This window comes from Misgurnus anguillicaudatus, chromosome 25 (assembly GCF_027580225.2).
Source record: "Misgurnus anguillicaudatus chromosome 25, ASM2758022v2, whole genome shotgun sequence".
Taxonomy (NCBI): Eukaryota; Metazoa; Chordata; class Actinopteri; order Cypriniformes; family Cobitidae; genus Misgurnus; species Misgurnus anguillicaudatus.
This window is the reverse complement of record NC_073361.2, coordinates 31,458,112-31,481,064: the sequence shown is the minus strand read 5'-3', so window position 1 is coordinate 31,481,064 and position 22,953 is coordinate 31,458,112. Positions and strand designations below refer to the sequence as shown.

The 22,953-nt window shown below is 36.3% G+C and overlaps 2 protein-coding genes across 2 annotated transcripts in view; both read left to right on the top strand.

The window, feature by feature from the left end:
* Nucleotides 1–22,953, top strand: part of LOC129425815 (immunoglobulin kappa light chain-like) — a 688,217-nt gene that overhangs the window by 151,409 nt on the left and 513,855 nt on the right. The window lies entirely within an intron of this gene.
* kcnj12a (potassium inwardly rectifying channel subfamily J member 12a) lies at nt 11,607–21,609 on the top strand. The gene is made up of 2 exons (XM_055181404.2): nt 11,607–12,025; nt 18,491–21,609. The coding sequence occupies exon 2, from the start codon at nt 18,609–18,611 to the stop codon at nt 19,923–19,925; it is 1,317 nt and encodes a 438-aa protein (XP_055037379.2). The 5' UTR covers nt 11,607–12,025; nt 18,491–18,608; the 3' UTR covers nt 19,926–21,609.

Below are 22,953 nucleotides of genomic sequence, written 5' to 3'. Positions count from 1 at the left end.
AACTATCTAAGCTGTCTATCTACAAAAGGAGCCAACTTTAAAAGAAATTTATCAGATAATTATTATATTGCAGGTATTATTAGGAAGCACAACATTGCTATCTGTTGTTTAAAACAACCTGGTTTGATACAATTAACTTACGCATCACATTTAAAATCTACTTTCTAAAGTAGATACCTAACTGCTGAGATAAACAGTAAGTTTATTAATCATAGCTGTGCCTCTCTATAATTAACAGACCTGCATAACCGGTGGAAACTATCTTGTGTGCCAGTTAAGACCAGCTAACTTTAGTTAAGTTTAAGAGTATGATTGATCATTTTTAATTTACATTTCATCCATAAAATGATTGTGTTTGTGAGGGACATGCATTGGGCAATTTAATTAAAACATTTAAGCCTTTATTTCTGATGGTGTATGAGGCAGTATCCATGACAACGGGACTCAGAATAACTAGAGAGATCAGCTGTGTCGGTGTAATAGATATAAGAGAGAGAGAGAGAGAGAGAGAGAGAGAGAGAGAGAGAGAGAGAGAGGTTATATGTATGCTGGTTTGTTCTGTAACTGTTATTTGCATTTAACAGTGTTGGGTGTTACTAGTTACTAGTTTTTTCATTAACAAAACAAAAGTAACTAAGGGATTATTCAGTAATTTATTTGACAGTAACTTCTGATGTAATTAAAGTAAATAATTTTTATGGTCTGTAGATCAATGATATAAAATACAATAGTGGGTTTAACATCAACATTTAAAGTCAAAGGTTAAAATGCATGTTTTTATATATCATTCTCTCTTTAAATACTTTAGTGAGTCAATAAGAGTAATTGTAACACTCTAGTGTAGTTTACAATTCTCACTATTAACTAGTTGGTTACATTGTTATTACTGAGTTATTGGCTGTTTATAAAGCACATATGAATGCCTGATTCTGCAAAACCCTCATCCTACCCAATGCCTACCAATACTTAAACTTAATAAGTACTTTACTCAGTATTAATAAGCAGTAATTAGGAGTATATTGATGCAAAAGAAGTAGATAACAGCAAGAAATGGGACGTCAAAAGTGTGACCAGAAAAACAACCCAGTCTCACCCCATGGCGTCAATATTTGACGACACTTGACCATGCGTCAATATGTTGACGCGGAGGGTATACCTTTCGCGTCATTTTTTGACGAACTGGGGACTTCAATACTATTAAGTCCGTTGCATTCTCTTTCCTATTTTCTTAGCATTTTCTACCATTTTCGCGTCGGTTTAGGGTTAGATTTACATAATGACATCCCTACCCAAACCTAACCCTAACCCCAATGCCAGGCGACAACTGTTTAATTTCGCGTACCTAATAGTATTGAAGTCCCCAGTTCGTCAAAAAATTACGCGAAAGGTATACCCTCCGCGTCAACATATTGACGCATGGTCAAGTGTCGTCAAATATTGACGCCATGGGTGTGAGACCGTGTTAGAAAAACTGATACTGTATATGTTTTTTTCAGCCGTTTTTAAGTCGATCTTTGTATCATTTACTAAATAGGATTTACACCGTAAGACCTAACAGTTTACTTAACTCAAACAATTTAAGTAAACCGGTTGCATTAGACCATTTAAGTTTTAAAACACATACAGTACTGTGAACTTGAGTAATGTGCAATTATGCACTTAAATTTAAGTAGTGTTAACTTAAATATAAGTGCATAACTGCATATGATTAAATTTGTTTAAGTTCACAGTACTCAGATGTATGTGTTTTAAAATTAATGCAACTGGTTTACTTAAATGGTTTGAGTTGAATTAACTTTTAGGTTTTACAGTGTAATAAGTAATTTAATACTTTTTGGAGAGAGTAATTTGTACAGTAATCTAATTATATGATTGATTGTAATTAGTAACTAGTAATCAATTAGATTTTTCAAAATGTGCATTTGGACCAGAATCCAGGACCAGAGCTATATAATATGTGACCCTGGTTTTAAGCAGCATGGGTATATTTGTAGCAATAGCTGAAATCAAAATTATTGATTTATTTAAGTAAATGCCAATATTCATTAGGATATTATGTAAAGATCATGATCCATACAGATATTTAGTGGATGCACTTGCTAAGGACTTTGCACAATTTTTGGACAACTTTAAAGGTGATTTTCTGAATATTTACATTTTTTGCGCCATCGGATTCCAGATTTTTAAATAGTTGTACCAAATATTGTCCTATCCTAACAAACCATACATCAATGAAAGCTGTAAGTGATTTAAATGTGTATTCATATACAGTGGTTGTAACATTGTAAGAGTTTTGTGGAGATTATTAATCTCAGAAAGTTTTCTTCTTGATAAATAAAACACATATAAAAATAAAAGACAATAAATAATAACTGACTAAATCAGCCAACAATAAACATGTTTATATTTTTTTATCTACCTAATGCTTTAATTTTACATTGCGTGATTTTAGTTACATAAGTGAGAGATTTCCCAGTGACGTGTTGAGAGGTCGAGAGGTTGTTACTGGCAGTGCTGTGCTAGGATGGATCAGTACTGAATTAGTCCACCAAATCCACACGCACCGATGGAAACAAAGAGGGAATGAGAGATCCGGACACATAGCGGAAGCTCTGCCTTACAGCAAAGCCTTTGAGAATGATGCTAATGCAACAACCCAGATATGACCAACACATACACACACACACACACACACACACACACACACACACACACACACACACACACACACACACACACACACACACACACACACACACACACACACACACACACATCTCACAGGCCAACACATCCATTTATCAACACACTCACACCATTAGTGCATCTCTGTTGTACTACAAGCATGATGAATACTATTACACAAAAACACTACTGACATCACCTCCCAACTCAAAATAAAGTATACTTAAATACCAGCAACACCATTTGTAGTACATTGTTATTTTTGTGCTAAATAAAAGTGCTTTAAAGTGGATATTTTTTATTTTTCTTGTCAAAAATGACAATCGTTTCACTAGATAAGACACTTATGCCTCGTTTGGGATCGTTTATAGTCCTTTGAAACTCCGTTGAAAAAAACTGTTAAGTGTTGAGTTAAGTATTAAATGTTGGGCTCTATGAAAGTCCATTAAAATGAGAAAAATCCTGCAATGTTTTCCTCAAAAAACATAATTTCTTCTCGACTGAACAAAGAAAGACATCAACATTTTGGATGACATGGTGGTGAATAAATTATCTGGATTTTTCTTTTAAGAAAGTGGAATATTCCTTTAACTTTCAGTAACTGCTGCAACCTGAAAAGATGCTTGTGATTGTGTTAGGGGCGGGGCCATGCTCGTTGGCACCAGTGTGTCATCGAGTCACTGTTTTAGCCCCTCCCAAATAATTCTAAACACAGAAATGTGAAAACATTATTTAACGGTGTAATTCCACAATTCAGTACTACATAGTTCACAGTCTTTGTAACGTGTTTCAGCAAAACATCTAACATTTATAATATGATGAAATGAAGCTCATGGTACTACGTGCTGGCAACATCATACTCTCTTTCTTTCTCTTCTTCTCTTAAAACTTCTTATCATTCTGGCATATGCCTCAGTCAGTTGCCTGCCCAACCCATTAACCTCGGACATGTGTACATGCTGTAGGTCCAATCACGCCACTTCAAGTTCTCCAGAATCACCCAAAGGTCTTTTATCATGTTTGTGTGTTTGATGCTGGCATCAGAAAACCTACAGCTCCAATGCTCTCTACTATACAGTGTACATCAACTGGTTACATTCAGACCATTACAAGACGTTATAAGTACAAAAAACAATAGTCTGAACTTATAAATCTTGCAAATAACTAAACAAGAAATATAGTAAATTGGGTCTTTACAACATTCAACATAAAAAATAAAAATGACCCCATGATTTACTCACCCATAAGCCATCCTCAATGAATATCATTATCTTTTTTCAGAAAAACACAATCAGAGATATATTAGAAAATGTTCTGGGTGTTTCAAGCTTTATAATGATAGCAAATGGTGCTTCATATTTAAAACCGAAAAAAGTCCATCCATCCTTCATAGAAATAATCCCCATGGCTTAAGGGGGTTAATTGAGGCCTTCTAATTTCAATAAATGCAATTTTATTAAAAAGCTATATTTAAAACTTTACAAACTAAAATAGCTACAACGCACAATAACGAGAGAGTGCCTTTTCAGTGTATGACCGACACACCAAACGCAAAGCATTATGTTCCTCATTATTAATTACTTGCTGGATTTATTTTTGTGGCATGTGAATTTTTTGCTTGAGTTGAATATTTTCGCTTGATTTTGAATATTAGCGCGTTTAAGGTGAATATTGCGTTTTCACGGCAATCGCACCGCCCAATTCACTACATTCGCATCGCCCCGCACAAGTTTGCATCTAATCCCGTCTTTGTATTGACTTTGTATGAAATCTGTTTGCGCAAACTGTTGAATTTGCGTTCGGTGTGTACACCCCATAAGACTACAGTATAGCATCTTGTCTCTGTTGTCTCATTTCCACTACGTCTCATTTGTAGTTTTAAATGTTGATATTTATCTTATAAAATCACATTGCATCGGCTTCAAATCAGAAGCACCATTTACTTCCACTATAAAGCTTGAAACAGGCAGGACATTTTCTAATATAACTCAAAAATAATCATATACATCAAGGATGGCTTGAGGGTGAGAAAATCATGGGGTCATTTTCCTTTCTGGCTAAATTATCCCTTTAAAATAACTAAGGTGAACATTCAAAACTACCGTGAAAGCCTAAATAACTTTTTTCTGAAAATATAACTTCTTCCAAAATTATTTTTTTCAATTAGATTATGACTGCCACATTGGTTTGGTTAAGAAACAGCCAATTTATTACCTAACCTAAAATATACAAATCACATACAGTACAATAACAAAACAAAGCTATTTTAGGTGATTAGGTGTGTGCGTGTGTGCGTGCGTGTGTGTGTGTGTGTGTGTGTGTGTATGCATGTGCGTGTGTTTTTGGCCTAAACTGGGATCCACTGGCAGATGGATTTAACTCCCTAAGAGCCTCTAACCAGCAGCTCCAAATAGCATCAGACACACACAAGAACACTCAAAGACACACATCACTCTCTCGGTTTATCTCTATGACACACACAACTCTCTTAATAAGTGTGAAAAAGGCACTAAAATGTTAAGTAGGCTAAAATTAGTTTCCAGTGCCCAAAACCTTCTGAAGTATACAGTCAAGAGCACACTACAGCTCACACAGGACAAACAGGTGGGAAAGAGAAAAAGAGGACACTCGCCCGTATTTTCCCATAATGCTCTGGGGCTGGCACAGGCCTGGCACACTGACTGTGATCCCCGCTGAGATCCGTCCAATCAGAGGAAAGATTCGGCCCCAGGAGCCACCGGAGTGCATCACATCGCAAAGCTACAAAAAGCAGCAAACACTGACCTGTGTGTTACAATGTGTGTGTATATTGGCTTTACTGGAGTATACATTTACAACATAAATTCACAATGCTGCTTTTCTAGCTACAGAAATCACAAAGTTTGTTTATTGTGCTTAATATAATTCATTGAGTCACCGTTGAATCAAGGTTGAATCAATGTTGATACCTGCAAATAGAATCAATATTGAATAAACAACTGACATTATTTCCGCCAAATTTCAACGTTGATTTTTAAAGCATTTTATTAATCGTTTGTAACTGTTTAGCATTAACTGTTGTATCAACGTTGTTTCAATGTTGAAACAAGAACTGACATTATTTCAACCATATTTCAACATTGAAGGTCAGTCGGCTTGCACACATTATTTTACACAGTAATGTTTGAAGAGTTTGAAGTGTTTCGTTGCAAAACGAGATAAATCCATTTTTTAAAAATTTTGTCAAAACATGTTTATTATTTTATCATGTTATTATTTTGTTTTATGGTGCTACTTAGCTGTATTTTTTAAGTTATGAAGGTTTAAATCAAAACAAACCAACTGCAGCATTGAAATTAATTGGAATGCACAACCAAAAAACGAGATTTCTGAACAATTAAAAAAATGGTGGTTATCTCGTTTTGCAACGAAACTCTTCATTTGATGATTTGAAGATACACTGTAAAAAAATGTGTATAAATTACAGTATTACTGGAAATTACAGGCAACTAGCTGGCAGTAAAATACTGTAGATTTACATTAACATTTATGTTATTTACTGCCAGCAGTTTGTTCAAAGTTAAATAAACGTGAAACATTTTCAGTCTTTATCTTCTACAGGAAGTTACTGGCAACCAGCTACATAATTACAGCAAAATTACATTATAATGTACTGGTTATTTATTGCTTGTTATTACAAAATAGTCTACTCTAGAGCAGGGCTCTCAAACCTTATTGTGAGCAAGGGTTACCTGTATAAAAAAATCTGGAGGGCTACTTTTTGATATAGTTTACTTAACAACATTTTATTTTACCTGTTGATTTTATTTTACTATAAACAAATATCAAAATTGAGCTATTAATAGAATGTGCTTTGGTAGGCCACTCATAGATTCAATGCGGGCAACCTGGTGCCCACGGGCACCATGTTGGAGACAACTGCTCTAGAGGGACTCTGTTGTTATTGATTCTATGCTGAAGTCTATTGGAAGTTAAATTTGATTCACAAAATATAAATAAATAAATATTAAAATTGAGGCTATTAATATAATGTGGTCTATACTTTCCTATTGATTTGAGGGTGAAATGAGATTCACCTTTGCAAGCATCATAGCAAGTGAATTTAGTGTGTGTGTGTGTGTGTGTGTGTGTGTGTGTGTGTGTGTGTGTGTGTGTGTGTGTGTGTGTGTGTGTGTGTGTGTGTGTGTGTGTGTGTGTGTGTTCGTGTGGGTCTGTGTCAATCAAAAGGTGTTTAGCGCTGATCTCTGCTTGTCATTACGAGTCCGCGGGTGTGAAAACCTATCGGCCATTAGATCCCTGCTGCTGTCAGCTCTGATCTTACTGCTGTTGACAGATTCACCTCAACATCAACTTTAACCCCACCTGTCTCTCTCTTTAACCTCATACAGAAAATACAAAGAAACGTTCAGGAAACAAAAAACATTTTGCATTACTCTGCTCACTTGTTTAGCTAAACGCTAAAACATATGATGGTAGTTTAGCATGTGTGATCAAATTAAAAAATAATTAAAGTTTAAGAGGATTAGGGTATTTTATTAAAAATAATAATAAATAGCTAACCAAAGTCTATTTATAGGCCTATAGGTTTAAAAAAAGTGTGTGTCCCCCTTTATTTTTTCCTGTTTGAATGCTGTTGCAAAGATAAGTGTGATGTCAGTGATATCTGTCTAGTAGGTTATATGTGGTATTTAAAAACTAAAAAACACAAAAAACGCAGTGCCTTCAAAGCAGTGAGCTATGAAAGAGCCATAAAATGTTCCTTACAGACAATATAACACTTACTCACTGAAGTCTACCTTCATCAGAACAAAACCATCACGCACACAGACAACACAACGCAGATGACCAACAACAAGGTGTGAAAATTACGTACAAGACAAATAATTCAGAAAAGAGATGAGAAGAAATAAGATGAGACTGAAGAAAGAGAGAGAAAGTCATTAATCACTAACTTACATGTTTTATATATAATGCCGCTTTTGCAATATTGCAACTATACACAATCTTACCAATAAAATACTTTCAATAAAATACTGAAATAAATTAAAAGAAACAGAAGAAAGAAATAGAGAGACAGAGAAAGAGAGAGAGAGATTCTCTGAACAATAATCCGCATGTGGGAGGACAAGATTCCTTCCTACATCTCAAAAAGCAAAGACAGTGCAGAGGATAACTGTGTGTGTGTGTGTGTGTGTGTGTGTGTGTGTGTGTGTGTGTGTGTGTGTGTGTGTGTGTGTGTGTGTGTGTGTGTGTGTGTGTGTGTGTGTGTGTGTGTGTGTGTGTGAGAGAGAGACAGAGAGAAAGAGAGAGAGAGATGCTGAGTAAACTCTTAAGTGTCATAATTATCTTAACTAACTACTACACATTCAAAGTGTTTTTTGGAGGGATAATTTTCTTAGCATGAAAGCACATCTCACCATCTATCCCAGTGCTTCTCAATTATTTTCTGTCACGCCCCCCCTAAGAAGAAGTAAACATTTCGCGCCCCCCCTAACTCTCCGCCGCGACTTTAAATAGTATAATTTGTCTATAAAATTACACATCTGCAAAACATTGTATCCTTATTAATATTGAGAAAACACAAAAAGAAAACAAAAAAAGAAATATCGATCAACTTACAATAACTTTATTAACATTGTTTTTAGTCTGTAACAGAAAAGACTTAAAATGCATCAACTTGCCTGAAATAAAAAAATCAATCCTTATATAAAGTATAATATTTTTTGACCATTTGATACTGAAAAATTAAATTAAATATAATCAATAAATAATAATAAAAAAATCAAGCGGCTTATCAGCGTGATTGGGGTGTAATGTCGCAAGTGACGGTGCAAAAAAAATCACTTCCTTAAAAAGTATTTTCCCCGGGGGCTCGCGCGCCCCCCCTAGTCTCGCTTTGAGCCCCCCCTGGGGGTCCCGCCCCACTATTTGAGAAGCACTGATCTAACCCATGGTTGGGTAAGCATTGGACAATACCAACTATTGGGTTATAAATAGACCTACAGTATGCTTGGTCATTGTTACCCAACCATGGGTTAAACCAACCCAATATTTTTTAGAGTGCACATATCCAACCCACAGTAACACTTCTCTATTGTAATCTTTTGTGTTTACACTTCATGAAATCAGTAGTGGATTTTTAAGTACAGTATAACACTTTGGACTCAAAATACTGCTGAGTTATTTCCAACTCAGTCGTTGGGTTAAATTAACCCAGAAAATCTTCATATTTGGCCAAAACAATCCAGCATAGGTTAAATTACAACCCAACCGGTTGAGTTTATCTGGCCGGAAGCAAGTTATTATAGATGATAAAGTTTTAAAGAGTTGGCAATTCATATCAATTCATACAACCACATTTGTAAGTTTTGGTACGATTTCCATTGTCCCCTGCGATGTTGGGTTTAGGTGCGATGTTGGGTTTAGGTGCGGGGTTGGGTTTCGTTCTTGTCTTTTTATGAGAATCATACACTGAAAAAACTAACTTTTGGGTGTAGTAATATATATTAGATTAACTCTCATCATTTCTACATAATAATATTAACATTTATTGAGAACTAGATTTTCCTAAGTAAAATGATGATATACACAATTAATTTATGTAGAAAATGAACTGTGTGGGTATAGTAAGTCGTATTAGATATTTTCTTGTATTATTTAACTGTTTTATAGTCACTGCACAGTTCTAAAATAATTAAGTACATTTTAATCAAAAACTTTAGCAGATTCAAGTAAAAAATCTTAATTCATTTAACTTAAGAATATTAAATACATTACACTAAAAAAATGCAAATAAAATTAACATAAATGTATTTGCATATGTTATAAGAAATACCCACAATCCTTTGCACCTGAATATTTTTTAAGCTTTATCACAGAATAAGAACTGATAAGAACTTTAACTACATAAATATTTGTTAATAAAATGTCATAAAGGTTTAAGCTCTTATATCATTGATGTTGTTTTGTTGTAAATGATAATTTTGTGAAGTCACCGTTCAGGTGATCAGTGTTTCTTTACATGAACCCTGTTCAGAACATTGTATTGTAGTGCGTTTCTGTTCAGAATCAAGTTTATTCAATGACTGACTTTTAGTCAGTCATGAATTTTGTGTTATAATGCCATTTATAACACTAAAAATAACTAAGTCAATAGAACTATGTTAAAGAAAATAACAAACAGTAAATACGATTTATTTCATATTTTTAGGACAGCAATGCTTCAATTAAAAAAAAACTTTACCTAGACGATTTAAATAAATCTACCCAGACAGCGGACGACTCTGGGCCGGATCCGCTCCGGATCTGTGCCAAAGTCAACAGCTCTGGCGCTGATCCGGTGCTGATCCGGCCGGGAGTCGTCTGCTGTCTGGGTAACTTCTAAAAAAAATAATGAATTAATATTTACTTAATTATTTAACATATGTTTTTAATGCATTATTAAGTAGATTTTATTTAATTTTAGTAGGTAAGTTGTACTTAAAAAAGCAGTAAATTTTACTAAAAAAAGTTTGTGCAAATTGTTACAAGGATTTTTTTTAAGTCAATTTTACAAAAAAAAAAATTCCCCAAGTACAATTTTGCACGATTGACCTTGTATGAATTGATACGAATTAGCCAACATGTACGCTTTCTCCTGATCTTTTTGCATTTATTATCCTTTATTAACCCACTGGAGCCATGTGAATACTCTTGTGAACGAAGGATGAAGTTTTTTGGGCTTCAAAAGTAGTAGCACCTTCACAATTAGTAGCACCATTTACTACCAAAAAACGGTCCACATACAAAAGTGTTACCAATAGTTCACCAATAGTTTTTGATTTATTCACCCTAATATTCAAACCAAGTCCATTTAAGACCACAGAAGTAACCTAGTAGGTTTGATTGAGTATTCTTTTAAAATTGTGTTGCATACTACCAGCATTTCAATTTGATGACCAGAGACCGAGTTAACAATAGATTTTGGTAAAATGTTCTTTAAACTTGTTACACTTCACAGTTTCATCTATTTTTCACTCTCAAATTCATTTTTAGATGACAGTGTTCAAAGCCGAGCTTAAGATCACCATGGAGACCCCATCTCTCTCCAGGAAACACCTAAAATTGCTTCAAACCCTTGACGGCGCGCCAATCACCATGGATACTTCAAGTGTTCAGAACCTGCCCATCAGACACACACACACACACACACACACACACACACACACACACACACACATACAATTTTAATGAAAAGTGACATCTTCACAGTTCTGTGGCTAAAAACAGAATCGCTGAGGTTTGTAAGTATCAATGCATCTGTCAGATCCAGATAAAATTAGTCTTTTTCTCCTCACAAAAATAACAGCTAGAGAGAATGCATTATGTGCAGCCGTGATAGATACTTATCGCTGACACTTGGGATTTGCAAACCCTTAACTTTAAATCTTATACTTTTAACTTAAATACCATCTCAGGGTTGGAAACTTTTGGATGGGCATCACTCACATTTTCTTTGTCAATCATAATGGGTTTTATAATCTTCGGCAGATGTCATAAATTCATCAATATCATCAAGACATGAACATTAAACTTTCTGAAAGCACAAACTGAAATTTTTCCTCCTATAGGACTAATGCATGAGTGAGATGACATACATTATACGCTCATTTCATGAATATATTAGATGCATGCTTCTCTTTAACCTGTGCTAAGGAGAAAGTGAGGCTCTGCGTGTGTCCATATGAGCATCAAGTGACAAAACGCTGGAACGCTTGAACCGTAGGAGGGAATGAAAGAGAGGGAGGAGTGACTGAGAGAGAGAGAGAGAGAGAGAGAGAGAGAGAAAGAGAGAGAGAGAGAGAGAGAGAGAGAGAGAGAGAGAGAGAGAGAGAGAGAGAGAGAGGAGAAAAGTGCAGTGCTGATAGCAAAGATCTGATGAAGCAAGCAGGTGCATGAAAGAGATCTGATGTGTTTTTGGGAGAAGACTGTTTAGTTATTCATCCACCAGGAGAAGAGAACTTAACATGATGACTTTTTGTCCAAGACAAGATTAGGTGATGATCTTTATTTTTCATTTAAACAGAACTTCTTCCTCATTCATAGAGGAACATTTGGAGCGTTTACCCGTGATTCTCATTCCCTTATTTGGAAAACAGTGGATATGAAGTGGGACAAGACCCAGGGCGAGTGGATATGATTTTGATATGGACAGTGTGTGTTTGTGAGGTAGAGATGGCCGCACTCCGGACCCTCAACCCGAGCTGCACCCCGGGCTCTCGTCAAATGCTTCAGTTTGGATAACACACCAGACACACACATACACACTCATACAGGGAAAGGACCATTTACATAACACAAGGTAAGAAACTTCCCTTTAAAACTTATTTTCTCTTATTTCATGTATTTTATATTACAGGATTACCTTTATATATAACTGTGGACATGTTGATTGTCACTAGCAATGCATTTAAAGAGTCTTAAATCACTAAAGAATGAATACACTGTAAAATATTTCTGTAGAAATTACAGTATTACTGGGTATTACTGGCAACTAGCTGCCAGTAACTTACTTTAGATTTTACATTTATGTTATTTACTGGCAACAATTTGTTCAAAGTTAAATGAACATTACAAATTTTACGTCTTTATCGTCTACAGTTAGGGTTACTGGCAACCAGCTGCATAATTACAGCTAATTTTTTACAGTGTATGTTAATAAATATAAACAATAATGATTAAATGAAAGTGTATTATACATTGTATTACATATATAAATATAATGTGATCAGATGTGTAAAAAAAAATTTTTAGCATATAAAGCAGTTTTCAGTGTGCTGAGATGAATCATTCTGACCTGAATATAATGACCTGATACTGAGCAGAAAGTTGTGCATGTGAACCACAAAGAGGTTTCAGGAGTCCAGACAGCTCGTACAATACAAGTGTGTTTTAAAAATGAGCAAAGAATTAATAACATGAATACCTAAGATCCATAATGCATGAAGAATAGACAGAATGAAGATGATAAATGTTCAACATGTGTAAGACATGATCTTATAGCTCCAACCCTAAAGTAAAACATTTTGTATTTTTAGAATTAGAAAATGTACTTTCCTGTTGACTTTATCTAACCCAGAAATTAAAACATAGACTTCACATACATCCTTAGACTACTGAATACCCCAAAATATTATGTATTTTAAAAAATGTCTCCAATGATACCAGTCAAATAAATCATCAGCACTTCATCAGAACAGAATGTGATGGAGTTTAGTCAATGTGTGTGCATTCGTGTGTGTGTGTGTGTGTGTGTGTGTGTGCGCTAACACTGTCTGTTATCCTATAGCAGTGGTTCTCAAACATTTTCGGCATGCATTATGGTGCATCTCTTCGTGCCCCCCAACTCAATGAAAATGTATGACGTAAAACATTCAAAAACTTCAACTTTTAATTAAGCAAAACATATTAAATGATAAAGGGTTTGTAGCCTTATTTTTCTGAGGTTTATTTAGACAGAATTTATGGTAAATTAATGTATTTTATAAAACTGGGGCCCGCCTGGCACAGCCCCCCTCCAGTTTGAGAACCACTGCCCTATTACAGGACGAGTCCTCCCCTGACCCCTTCTGGCTCAAAACTGATCAACTTTATCCTCCCATTTAATCCAGATTCACACTTTTAGGGGTAAAACTGTGTGAACAGGATAAACTTGATTGAAACCTTCATTTAATCATGGACAGCCCTTATAAAATTAACTATAAATTTACACAAAATAATCATGGATTTGCTACAAAACCATGTAGTTTACTGTAGTAAAACCATGGTATTGCCTAGGTAATCAATACACAAAAAACGTAGTTATCACAAAATATTATTTTTATACGAGAGTAGTTTAACTTGTTCCAAACATTTTTAAATCCATTGACACTTTAATTATTTAGGGTAACTTTCAGTTAGCAGCTGCTCACGTCTATTAATCATACTACAAAAATGTTTGCTTATCCGATTAGCTAAATATATAAAGTGTTTTTAAAATATTGCTAAAATAATAACTGCTTGAAGTCCAGTTTTGTGAATCGATAACAGACTGACTGGATGTAAGCATTAATCTAAACATGTCATATTCTTATAAAAATATTTTGATTTTTGCAGACCAGTTGAAAATTGGCATTAAAATTCAAGATGATGTCAGCTGATGTGACAAAACTTCATTCTGTCTCCTCTGAGTCTCACATGTTGAGCTCTTCTGCAGTCACATCATTAAAATAAGCAATTCAATACTGTTGATTATTCAATAATTCATTGACCACAAAGCAACCTGAATTAAATAAACTGTGAATTTAAACATAACAAACAGCAGGTTTGTCACGGTGGGGAGAAATACTGTGCATGCTTATACTGTAAAAAATGTAATATAACGGTATAATACTGGTAGCTAAGTTGCCAGCAATCTACTGTTAATTTACAGTACTACCATTAATTAACAGCTTCCCTATATTTAAATGTATGTTACTGTATTAATACCCTTGAAACTAACTCTTTTCATTTGGAACCAGTATAGCTTTGAGATTAAGATGCAAGGATGTAAATTTCTACAGTATTTTACTGTTCTGTTAAAAACAACATTTTCCTGTAGAATCTGTTTTGTTCACTATAATTGTTCTAAAATAAATGAATGGCTTTATAGACCATGATATTAATATTAGTCCAGTATATGATCCTGTCATATATTTTGTTTAACTCATTCCCTGCCAGCCATTTTTTTTAAGTTGCCTGCCAGCATTTTTTGTGATTTTCACAAAAGTTTTACAAAATGCTTTACATGAAAATGTTCTACTAAAAATGAAAAATGAAAGAACAGACCATCTGCTTTCAATCAAACAAAATAGGGAAAAAAGTTTCAACCTATCTATATTTTCATTTCTGCTTATAAGCTCATAAATATGGGTATTTTTCTTAAAAAAAAAATTAGCAAAAAACTGAAATAATTGCATTTTTGTGAAGGAATTTTGTTAGAGATCAAATTCAGAACGATTATCAAAACATACACAGAGTCTAAAATTAGTAAATAGGGTTTTTGCTTTAGTTTTTTCAGAAATTGGGTAAGTGTGCCATCTAGTGGATGATCACAAATGTTTACTCATAATTGGCGAGATAACTCGTCAATGGCGGGGAAAGAATTAAAGACTTAGGGGGTTTAAAGACCTCAGTGTTTGTTTTGTAACTTGTTGCTTTTCTCTCTTGGTTTGGGTTCATTTGTGAACACTGCAATCGCGCTCAGAACCGCACCAAAACAACCGCTCCCCATTCACTTCCATAGTATTCTTTTCGTACTATGGAAGTGAATAGGGCTCACAAGCGTTTTGGTTACATTCCTCAAAATATCTTCCTTCATGTTAATCAGAACAAAGACATTTGTTTGTAACAACATAAATTGACAGAATTGTTATTTTTGGGTGAACTATCCCTTTAAAGGTGCAGTGTGTAATTTTTAGAAGGATCTCTTGACAGAAATGCAAAATAATACACAAAACTATATTGTCAGGGGTGTATAAAGACCTTTCCTTTCATAATGAACTGTTATGTTTTTATTACCTTAGAATGGGACATTTTTTATCTACATACAGAGGATCCCCTTACATGGAAGTCGCCATTTTGTGCCGCCATGTTTCTACAGAAGCCCTTAACAGACAAAATGTTTTCTCCGATGATGGCATGTTTGTCCTGTGGCGGCTACTGTAGCTTCTCTTTGTGTTTCAAAAGTGAGGGGGACTAAGCCTAAGTTGCAATTCACAACCTCACCACTAGATGCTGCTAAAATGTACACACTGCACCTTTAAGTACTGGTGTAAACTGATGTAGCCAGGTTCACATTAAAGTCCCCCTGTAGTAGATTAAGTTTCGGAAACCAAGACCAGATTTTAAACCACTGACTTTAAATTTTATTTTTGACTTGAATTAAAGTTGTAGATGCCAACGTTCGTTTAGTTGAATAAAAGAATAAAAAAAAATAGTGCTGCATTAATTTAACCTCATGAAAAACTAAATAATGTCTACAATAATGCAAACCTGTACTTCACTATATTGTTGTCTTATATGCGTTATATAGAATTATATTACAAAACAACACAGGATGATACAATGAGGTCTTGTTAACTACTGCAACATTTCAGACAATTTGAGACTGGTTAGTTTACAAACTTTCTCTTTCCAACAGAGTTATCTGAGACAACTTTAGTAATGAAATGATGTCAGACTCAGAATACAACACTGTTTCTCTGTGTGTACATACCGATCAGGTATCATGCTTTTCTTCCACGAATTGTAAACCCCATCTCCCCTCCAAACCCAAGACAACACAGACGATTCACTCGCTGTCATTATGTAATAATGGGCTCAAGTATCTCATCCAACAAGCAGACCTTTGTAAAATGATGTAACCGATAATATATTGAAATAATGTCTTTTCTTTTGAAGATGAACCATAACGGCTATCTCAGTAAATCTGATAATGTACAAATGAAGGGCAAGCGTCACTAAAAGCATTTCTCAGATTTAACATCAATTTTGAGTAATCATGCGACTTGTTACGAAGACACCAGTTTTAACGTATGGACATGCCAATGAATTTGTGTGCTTTTTCTCCAGGGAAACATTCATATTGAGGGAAACTGCAAGAAAAGAGGTTGTAACGTGCGTAGTTGCGACACTAATGACGTTTTTCTACGTCGTGTGTCTGTGATTTGCATAAGCAGGCCGGACAAATAAAGCATTAAAGCTCTCCGAGCCGGTCGAATTTAGATTCAGATTTTAGGCCGAAGTGTTTCCTACCTTCCAACATGTCTCTATAGATCAGCTCTGTGTGACTCTCACCCATTTTTAGATTTGCACTGACCATACATAACCTTCATTTTGTATTTCGTATATCCTTCTGTTTCTCCCAGTCCTCGTCCTTAACCCATTTAAAACCTCTGGAGAATTGTGGGAATGCACCCATCATGGTCAATGTCTCGTACATACGCACATACACATCCCGGTCTCCTGAGTGTCTGATTAATGTGTTTAAACCCGAGCATCTGTGCACAAACATTTGCAAACACACAGACTCCCAAAATTCTCTTTACGTCAGCTGTATTTTGGTGCGAATGTTTTTTGGAGGATAAGATTCGTCTCCCCGGAGGCACGACTGTGGATGTTCATCTGTCTGTGTGTGATATGATAACCAGATCATCTCTGTTGTGTACCGCAGTTTTAAAGCAGACATCTGATCAATAATGTAGAAGCCCAGAACATGAGAAACCTGCAATACAAACAACACCCAGCAATACCTAAACAAAACCAGAAAAACTTTGTTTTATATTTTATATACTGATATACATAAACCTAACAACCCCAAAACTTTCACAATGCTCTGAATCGAAATAATTATTATTTTATAAGCATTTGTATCTAAAGTAAATCAATATTTTATATCCTGTTCCAAAACCAGATAAGGTGCCTAAATCTTAAAAATAAAAGCATACAGCTCTTTTAAAGCATATTCATAAGACTCATCCCTGACTGTTCAATAGGTGGACAACAACCTCACGTTGACTTCTATTGTATGACCATACTAAATACTAAAATAAGTGTGACCCACATGAAATAATATTGTAGTATACTTCAGTATTTACTATAGAAAACCTTTTTAAATTGTAGCAGACTGTAGTTTATTATAATAATTACTACTGACGAGTTATCTTGTCAATTGAGAGAAAAAATTAGCATAAAAAAGTGTTCCTGATGAGTTTTTATGTTAATCTGTAATACCGCAATTATCCACTAGATTGCGCACTTACCCAATTTATAATTCACATTTAGCATTCACATAATTTGTCTAGTAAATTATACTTATCTCACAATAGTTCGCTTGTACAGAACAAAGCATTCCCATAACTCATCTGGGTAATATACTTATGCCGCAATAGCTAGCCTGTCTGGAACCGAGCATATATTAAAACTTGCATTACATGCGAACAGCCCCTACGCTAATAGGATTTTGTTTCTCTCTCCCTGTCTCGTCCTCAAACTCAAGGACATTGAGACAAACAGACCCAGTTTCGGCTGCCGTGGAGGTCAACGTGATGCCCAGCCGATGCCTGACCAATGACCACCGACAGAACCCGTTAAATCTCCTTATCCGTTTTTAACGTTTTTCTCCCATTTTGTTTGTTTGTTTGAAAGCAGAGGGTCTGTTCTTTCATTTGATTTTACTGTATGTTTATATGTTTTTAGAAGAAAATGTTCCTGGAAGGCATTTTGTGAAACTTGTGAAAATCACAAAAAATGCTGGTGGACAACTTTTCAAAAAATGGCTGGCGGGGAATGAGTTAATGGTCTGGTTAGTGGCTAAACCTAACTCTGGAACAAATACCATGTCAAAAATAAAGGGAAAGAAAAGTCAATTATAAATATACCGAAAAGTAAATATTTGTCTGTGCTTTCATTTTATAGCATCAGGGGTATCACATCTTCATTTTATCAATACATGTCCTTGAACTCTTTGTGAGGAACATCATTTGTGTGCTTGTCTTTGTATCCTCTGTGTAATACCGATACATGAGCCGTAACTATTATACACCTGAGCAAAGTTGTTAACCTCAGCTTACTCTGGACTCATTGTTCCTGTAATAAGTGTACAGCAAATTGCTTTGGATAAAAGCGTCCTCAAAAATGATTACTTGCTGTTATGTAAGAACATTTTCTGTATGCAGAGACTCAAATGTCATCTTGAACTGATATGAACATGCTGGACTGATTTATGTATTTCCTTTTTGGGTTTCAGAAAACCAAAGGTTGGATTTATCCCAACATCTTTCTGGTGAAGCACCCTGAAGAATCAATAAGAGGGGAAACCCTGAGCTTAACTGATAAATCATCCCAAAGAAAAAAGAACAACAAGGATGAGCGTGGGTCGGATTGGTCGTTACAGTATAGTGTCGACGGAGGAAGATGCCCTGCGTTTAACCACCATGCATGGCGGAGGAATAAACGGATACGGTAACGGCAAAATCCACACTCGACGGAAAAGTCGCAATCGTTTCGTGAAGAAAAATGGCCAGTGCAATGTGCAGTTCACCAACATGGACGAGAAATCCCAGCGCTACCTGGCGGACATATTTACCACTTGCGTGGACATCCGTTGGCGCTACATGCTGGTGGTTTTCACGCTCGTCTTTGTTGTTTCCTGGCTAGCGTTCGGATTGGCGTTTTGGGTTATCGCGCTCCTCCACGGCGACCTAGACAACCCTGCGGGCGATGATAACTTCACCCCGTGCGTGCTGCAGGTGAACGGCTTCATCGCCGCCTTCCTGTTCTCCATCGAGACGCAAACGTCCATCGGTTATGGTTTTCGTTGCGTGACGGAAGAGTGCCCGCTCGCAGTGTTTCTCGTCGTCTTCCAGTCGATCGTAGGCAGCATCATCGACTGCTTTATGATCGGCGCAATCATGGCCAAAATGGCAAGGCCCAAGAAGCGAGCGCAGACTCTTCTGTTCTCACGCAACGCCGTCATCGCCTTGCGTGATGGAAAACTGTGCTTAATGTGGCGAGTGGGTAACCTGCGAAAGAGTCACATCGTAGAGGCTCACGTTCGGGCCCAACTCATCAAACCTCGCGTTACGGCCGAAGGGGAGTACATCCCGCTCGACCAGCTGGACATAAATGTCGGTTTCGATAAAGGACTCGACCGAATCTTCCTCGTTTCGCCACTTACCATCCTCCATCAAATCGACGAGGATAGCCCGCTGTTCGGCGTCGGTAAGCAAGACCTGGAGACGGCAGATTTCGAGATCGTGGTGATATTGGAGGGCATGGTGGAGGCGACCGCCATGACGGCGCAGGCCCGGAGCTCGTACCTGGCCAGCGAGATCCTGTGGGGTCATCGGTTCGAGCCCATCCTGTTCGAGGAGAAGAACCAATACAAGGTCGACTACTCGCACTTCCACAAGACCTACGAGGTGCCCTCCACCCCTCGCTGCAGTGCCAAGGACATGATGGAAAATAAGTACCTGGCCATGCCCAGCGTCAACTCCTTCTGCTACGAGAACGAGCTGGCCATTTTGAGCCATGAAGAGGATGAGGATGAAGGTCTGGAGAGGATAAAACCAGAGCGAGCAATGAGCCTCAGCCCAGAGAGAAGCCCCAGACATGACTTCGAACAACTACAGAATCCACGCTGCGCGGAGCAAAGGTCGTACCGCAGGGAGTCAGAGATATGAACCTTTTTTTCATTCTCGTCAAACTTTGTTCCTGGAGATACTCGAGTTACAACAATGCAGAACAATGCAAAGTGCCATACAAAGAGAAATGAGCATGAAAGTGAATGTATGAAAGAGAGGAGAGCGTCTGGATGCTGAATGCAAGAGAGAGTCTTTTTATCCTGCACGGAAAACTTGAATCACGTCTTCGTTTTTCTTCTCACAAAACTAGACGTTAACTCTAAATTTGTGTAAATAATAATATTTCCGCATAGATACATGGTTTTGTGTGCGTTACTTTCATCAGAAGAGAGAACAAAGTATTACGTAAGGAAAGACGATCAACGTTTTTATTTTTGCATTCAATCCGAGCACAAATGACAAGCAATGTCGGGGCAAACCGTCCCGTGAGACGCAGACACACACTGATCAGTGAGACATGACAAATTCCCCTTTAAAAGTGCACTACCTAGACAGACCAAATGGACAAAGTGACCAGCTGAGCGTGAATGAATGAATGTGTGTGAGTATGTTTAATGCAGCTGAGCACAATGCCTCGTGTTAGACGCACAAGAAGATGAAGTTACAAGAGCTCCCATAACGATGCATGAAACAGAGATATATTTAGTTAGTTAGATAAGTAAATGTTATTAGTTTGCACCATATAACTGAATATAATGGCAGATCTTGATGAGGATAATCATCTCATTTCAGCTTTGGTCCCTGAGATTTGATCTCTGTGTGAATCCAGATGAAATGTTGACAGATTTTGTATACTTAAAACAGTACGCGTGGTAAGAAAATCTGGTGTGAGTTTAGTCCTCGCAAACTAATCAATGACAAAATTTGCGCCACATGCACCGTATGCTGACCTATGTGTGTGCATATAAAGTGAAGTATACTCAGGCCTTAAGTGTGAACGCTGCCACCCGAACCATTGTGTGCACCAAATAAACCAAACTTTCAAACGGTGGCGGCTCATGACTTCTTTTCCGAGGAGGCACGAATGTGAAACTCGTCAAAACATCATCATGCGTGTGGATCGTCACGTCAAAATATGTTTTCGGTGCGTTATATTAACCTATGTGCATTGAGCGTCATGTCAAAATATGTGCCTGCTACAGATGCTTCGTAAGGGTTTATGATAAAAGAGACGTTGGCGTTTGCTAGATATTCACTTATAACTTTTTTCCCGACAAGTTATCTTGTCAATTAAGAGAAAACATTTGCATGAAAAAACGTGTTTCTGATGAGTTTTTATGGTTATCTCCAATACCGCGATTATCCACTAGATGACTAGATGGCGCTCTTACCCAATTTATAAAAAAACTGAAGCAAATTTGTTTTATTCATTTTTCACATGTATGTTTTGATAATCATTCTAAATCTGATCTCTAACAAAATTCCTTCACAAAAATGCAATAATTTCAGCTGTTTGTTAAAATATTTATTTTATATATTAATTATATATTTATTTAAGAGTTTATAAGCAGAGAAAAAAATATAGATAGTTTTTTTCCGTTTTGTTTGTTTGTTTATTGTCTGTTTGAATGCAGAGAGTCTGTTCTTTTTATTTAATATATTTGTATGTTTATATGTTTTTAGAAGAAAATTTTCCTGGAAGGCATTTTGTGAAAAAAAGCTGGTGGGCAATGAGTTAATCTCATGTGTAATCAGAGTTCAGTGTTAAGTAAGTGTTTTGCAAGACGCAAATGTCTCTTTTATCGTGAACCTTTTCGACGTGTATGCGGCAGGCACGTATTATGACACGCGATGCACATTCCCATGACACCCCTGAACACATAGTTAGGTTTTTTTTGCATTGTTGAAAGAGGAGACACTGGCCGCCTTTGCTTTCAAACACACTCTGGTGAAGTTTGACGGAAATGTGAACACAACACGGACCAAAGACATGAAAACGAACTAAAAACAGGAAATGATAACAAGATGTCAGCCCAAAAACCAGACAATATGTATACAGTAATGTCATATATACAGTAACAGAATATTCCTGGTGTTGTTTTGACTCTTTAAACATTTTATAAGCTCTTTGCAAGTTTTTCGTTAAAGGGACAGTAAGTTGGATTTACCCCCATCTAGTGGTGAAATTGTATTTTGCAACAAATAATGCTCTCTAGCGCCTCGCTTTTCCAAATGCATGTTGGAACTACGGTAGCTGTTATGTACTCACAGATCTCATTATCTGTTTCAGCTGGTTCACGTGTTCTGAATGAAAACGCGTTGGTAGGCTAGTGCTTTTTGTCCCTCTCTGCTATTATAGTTTATCAATATGGCGAAATGACATGGAAGCCTTCTTGGACTTACGCGTTCAATGTAAATGAAGAGAAGAAATTCTAAACTTACAAAGAAAAGTCAGATCACTGGCAGAGGTCATTTGACACCAACGAGGACATATTTATGAATAAAAACATTGATTTTGACTAATAAAATACTTAAAATCCTACTTATTGTTCCTTTAATAAAAATACCCTCATATACACGCATACAACGAGCGAGTTTAGCTTAGCACACAGCATTGGTTTAAATGGTCTGCAAAATATACGTCATAAAAGTTGAGCAATCAGGTTGTGACGTTTCCAAATGCGTTTAGATTCGGTTCACCATTTTAAATGCGAGTGTGAACGCTAAGCGAACTGGGAACTAATATCGTTTTTCTTTTTGGTCCCGACCAGAGAGAACCGAAGTACAAGTGTGAACACAACCTTATACTTCTACCTAATTCCCTTTTCCGACAACCAAAATCTGAATCTGATTCTGCCAACATATTATCTAAAAAAAAATTCGTGAAAAAATGATTTGTGAATGATTTTAGTGGTTCAGTACAACAATAATCAACACAAAATAATTTTGACTAAAAAAAAAACAAATAAAAACTGTTTACAGAAATGCACTTACAATAAAAGTCTAGGGAGAGCTGTAATGTTTTAAAACTGAATCACACACAGGCTGTATTTTAACTCTTGGCATCCATCTAACCTTTATATTTTTACTTGTATGTGCAAAGATAGCAGAAATGGACTGTTTACAA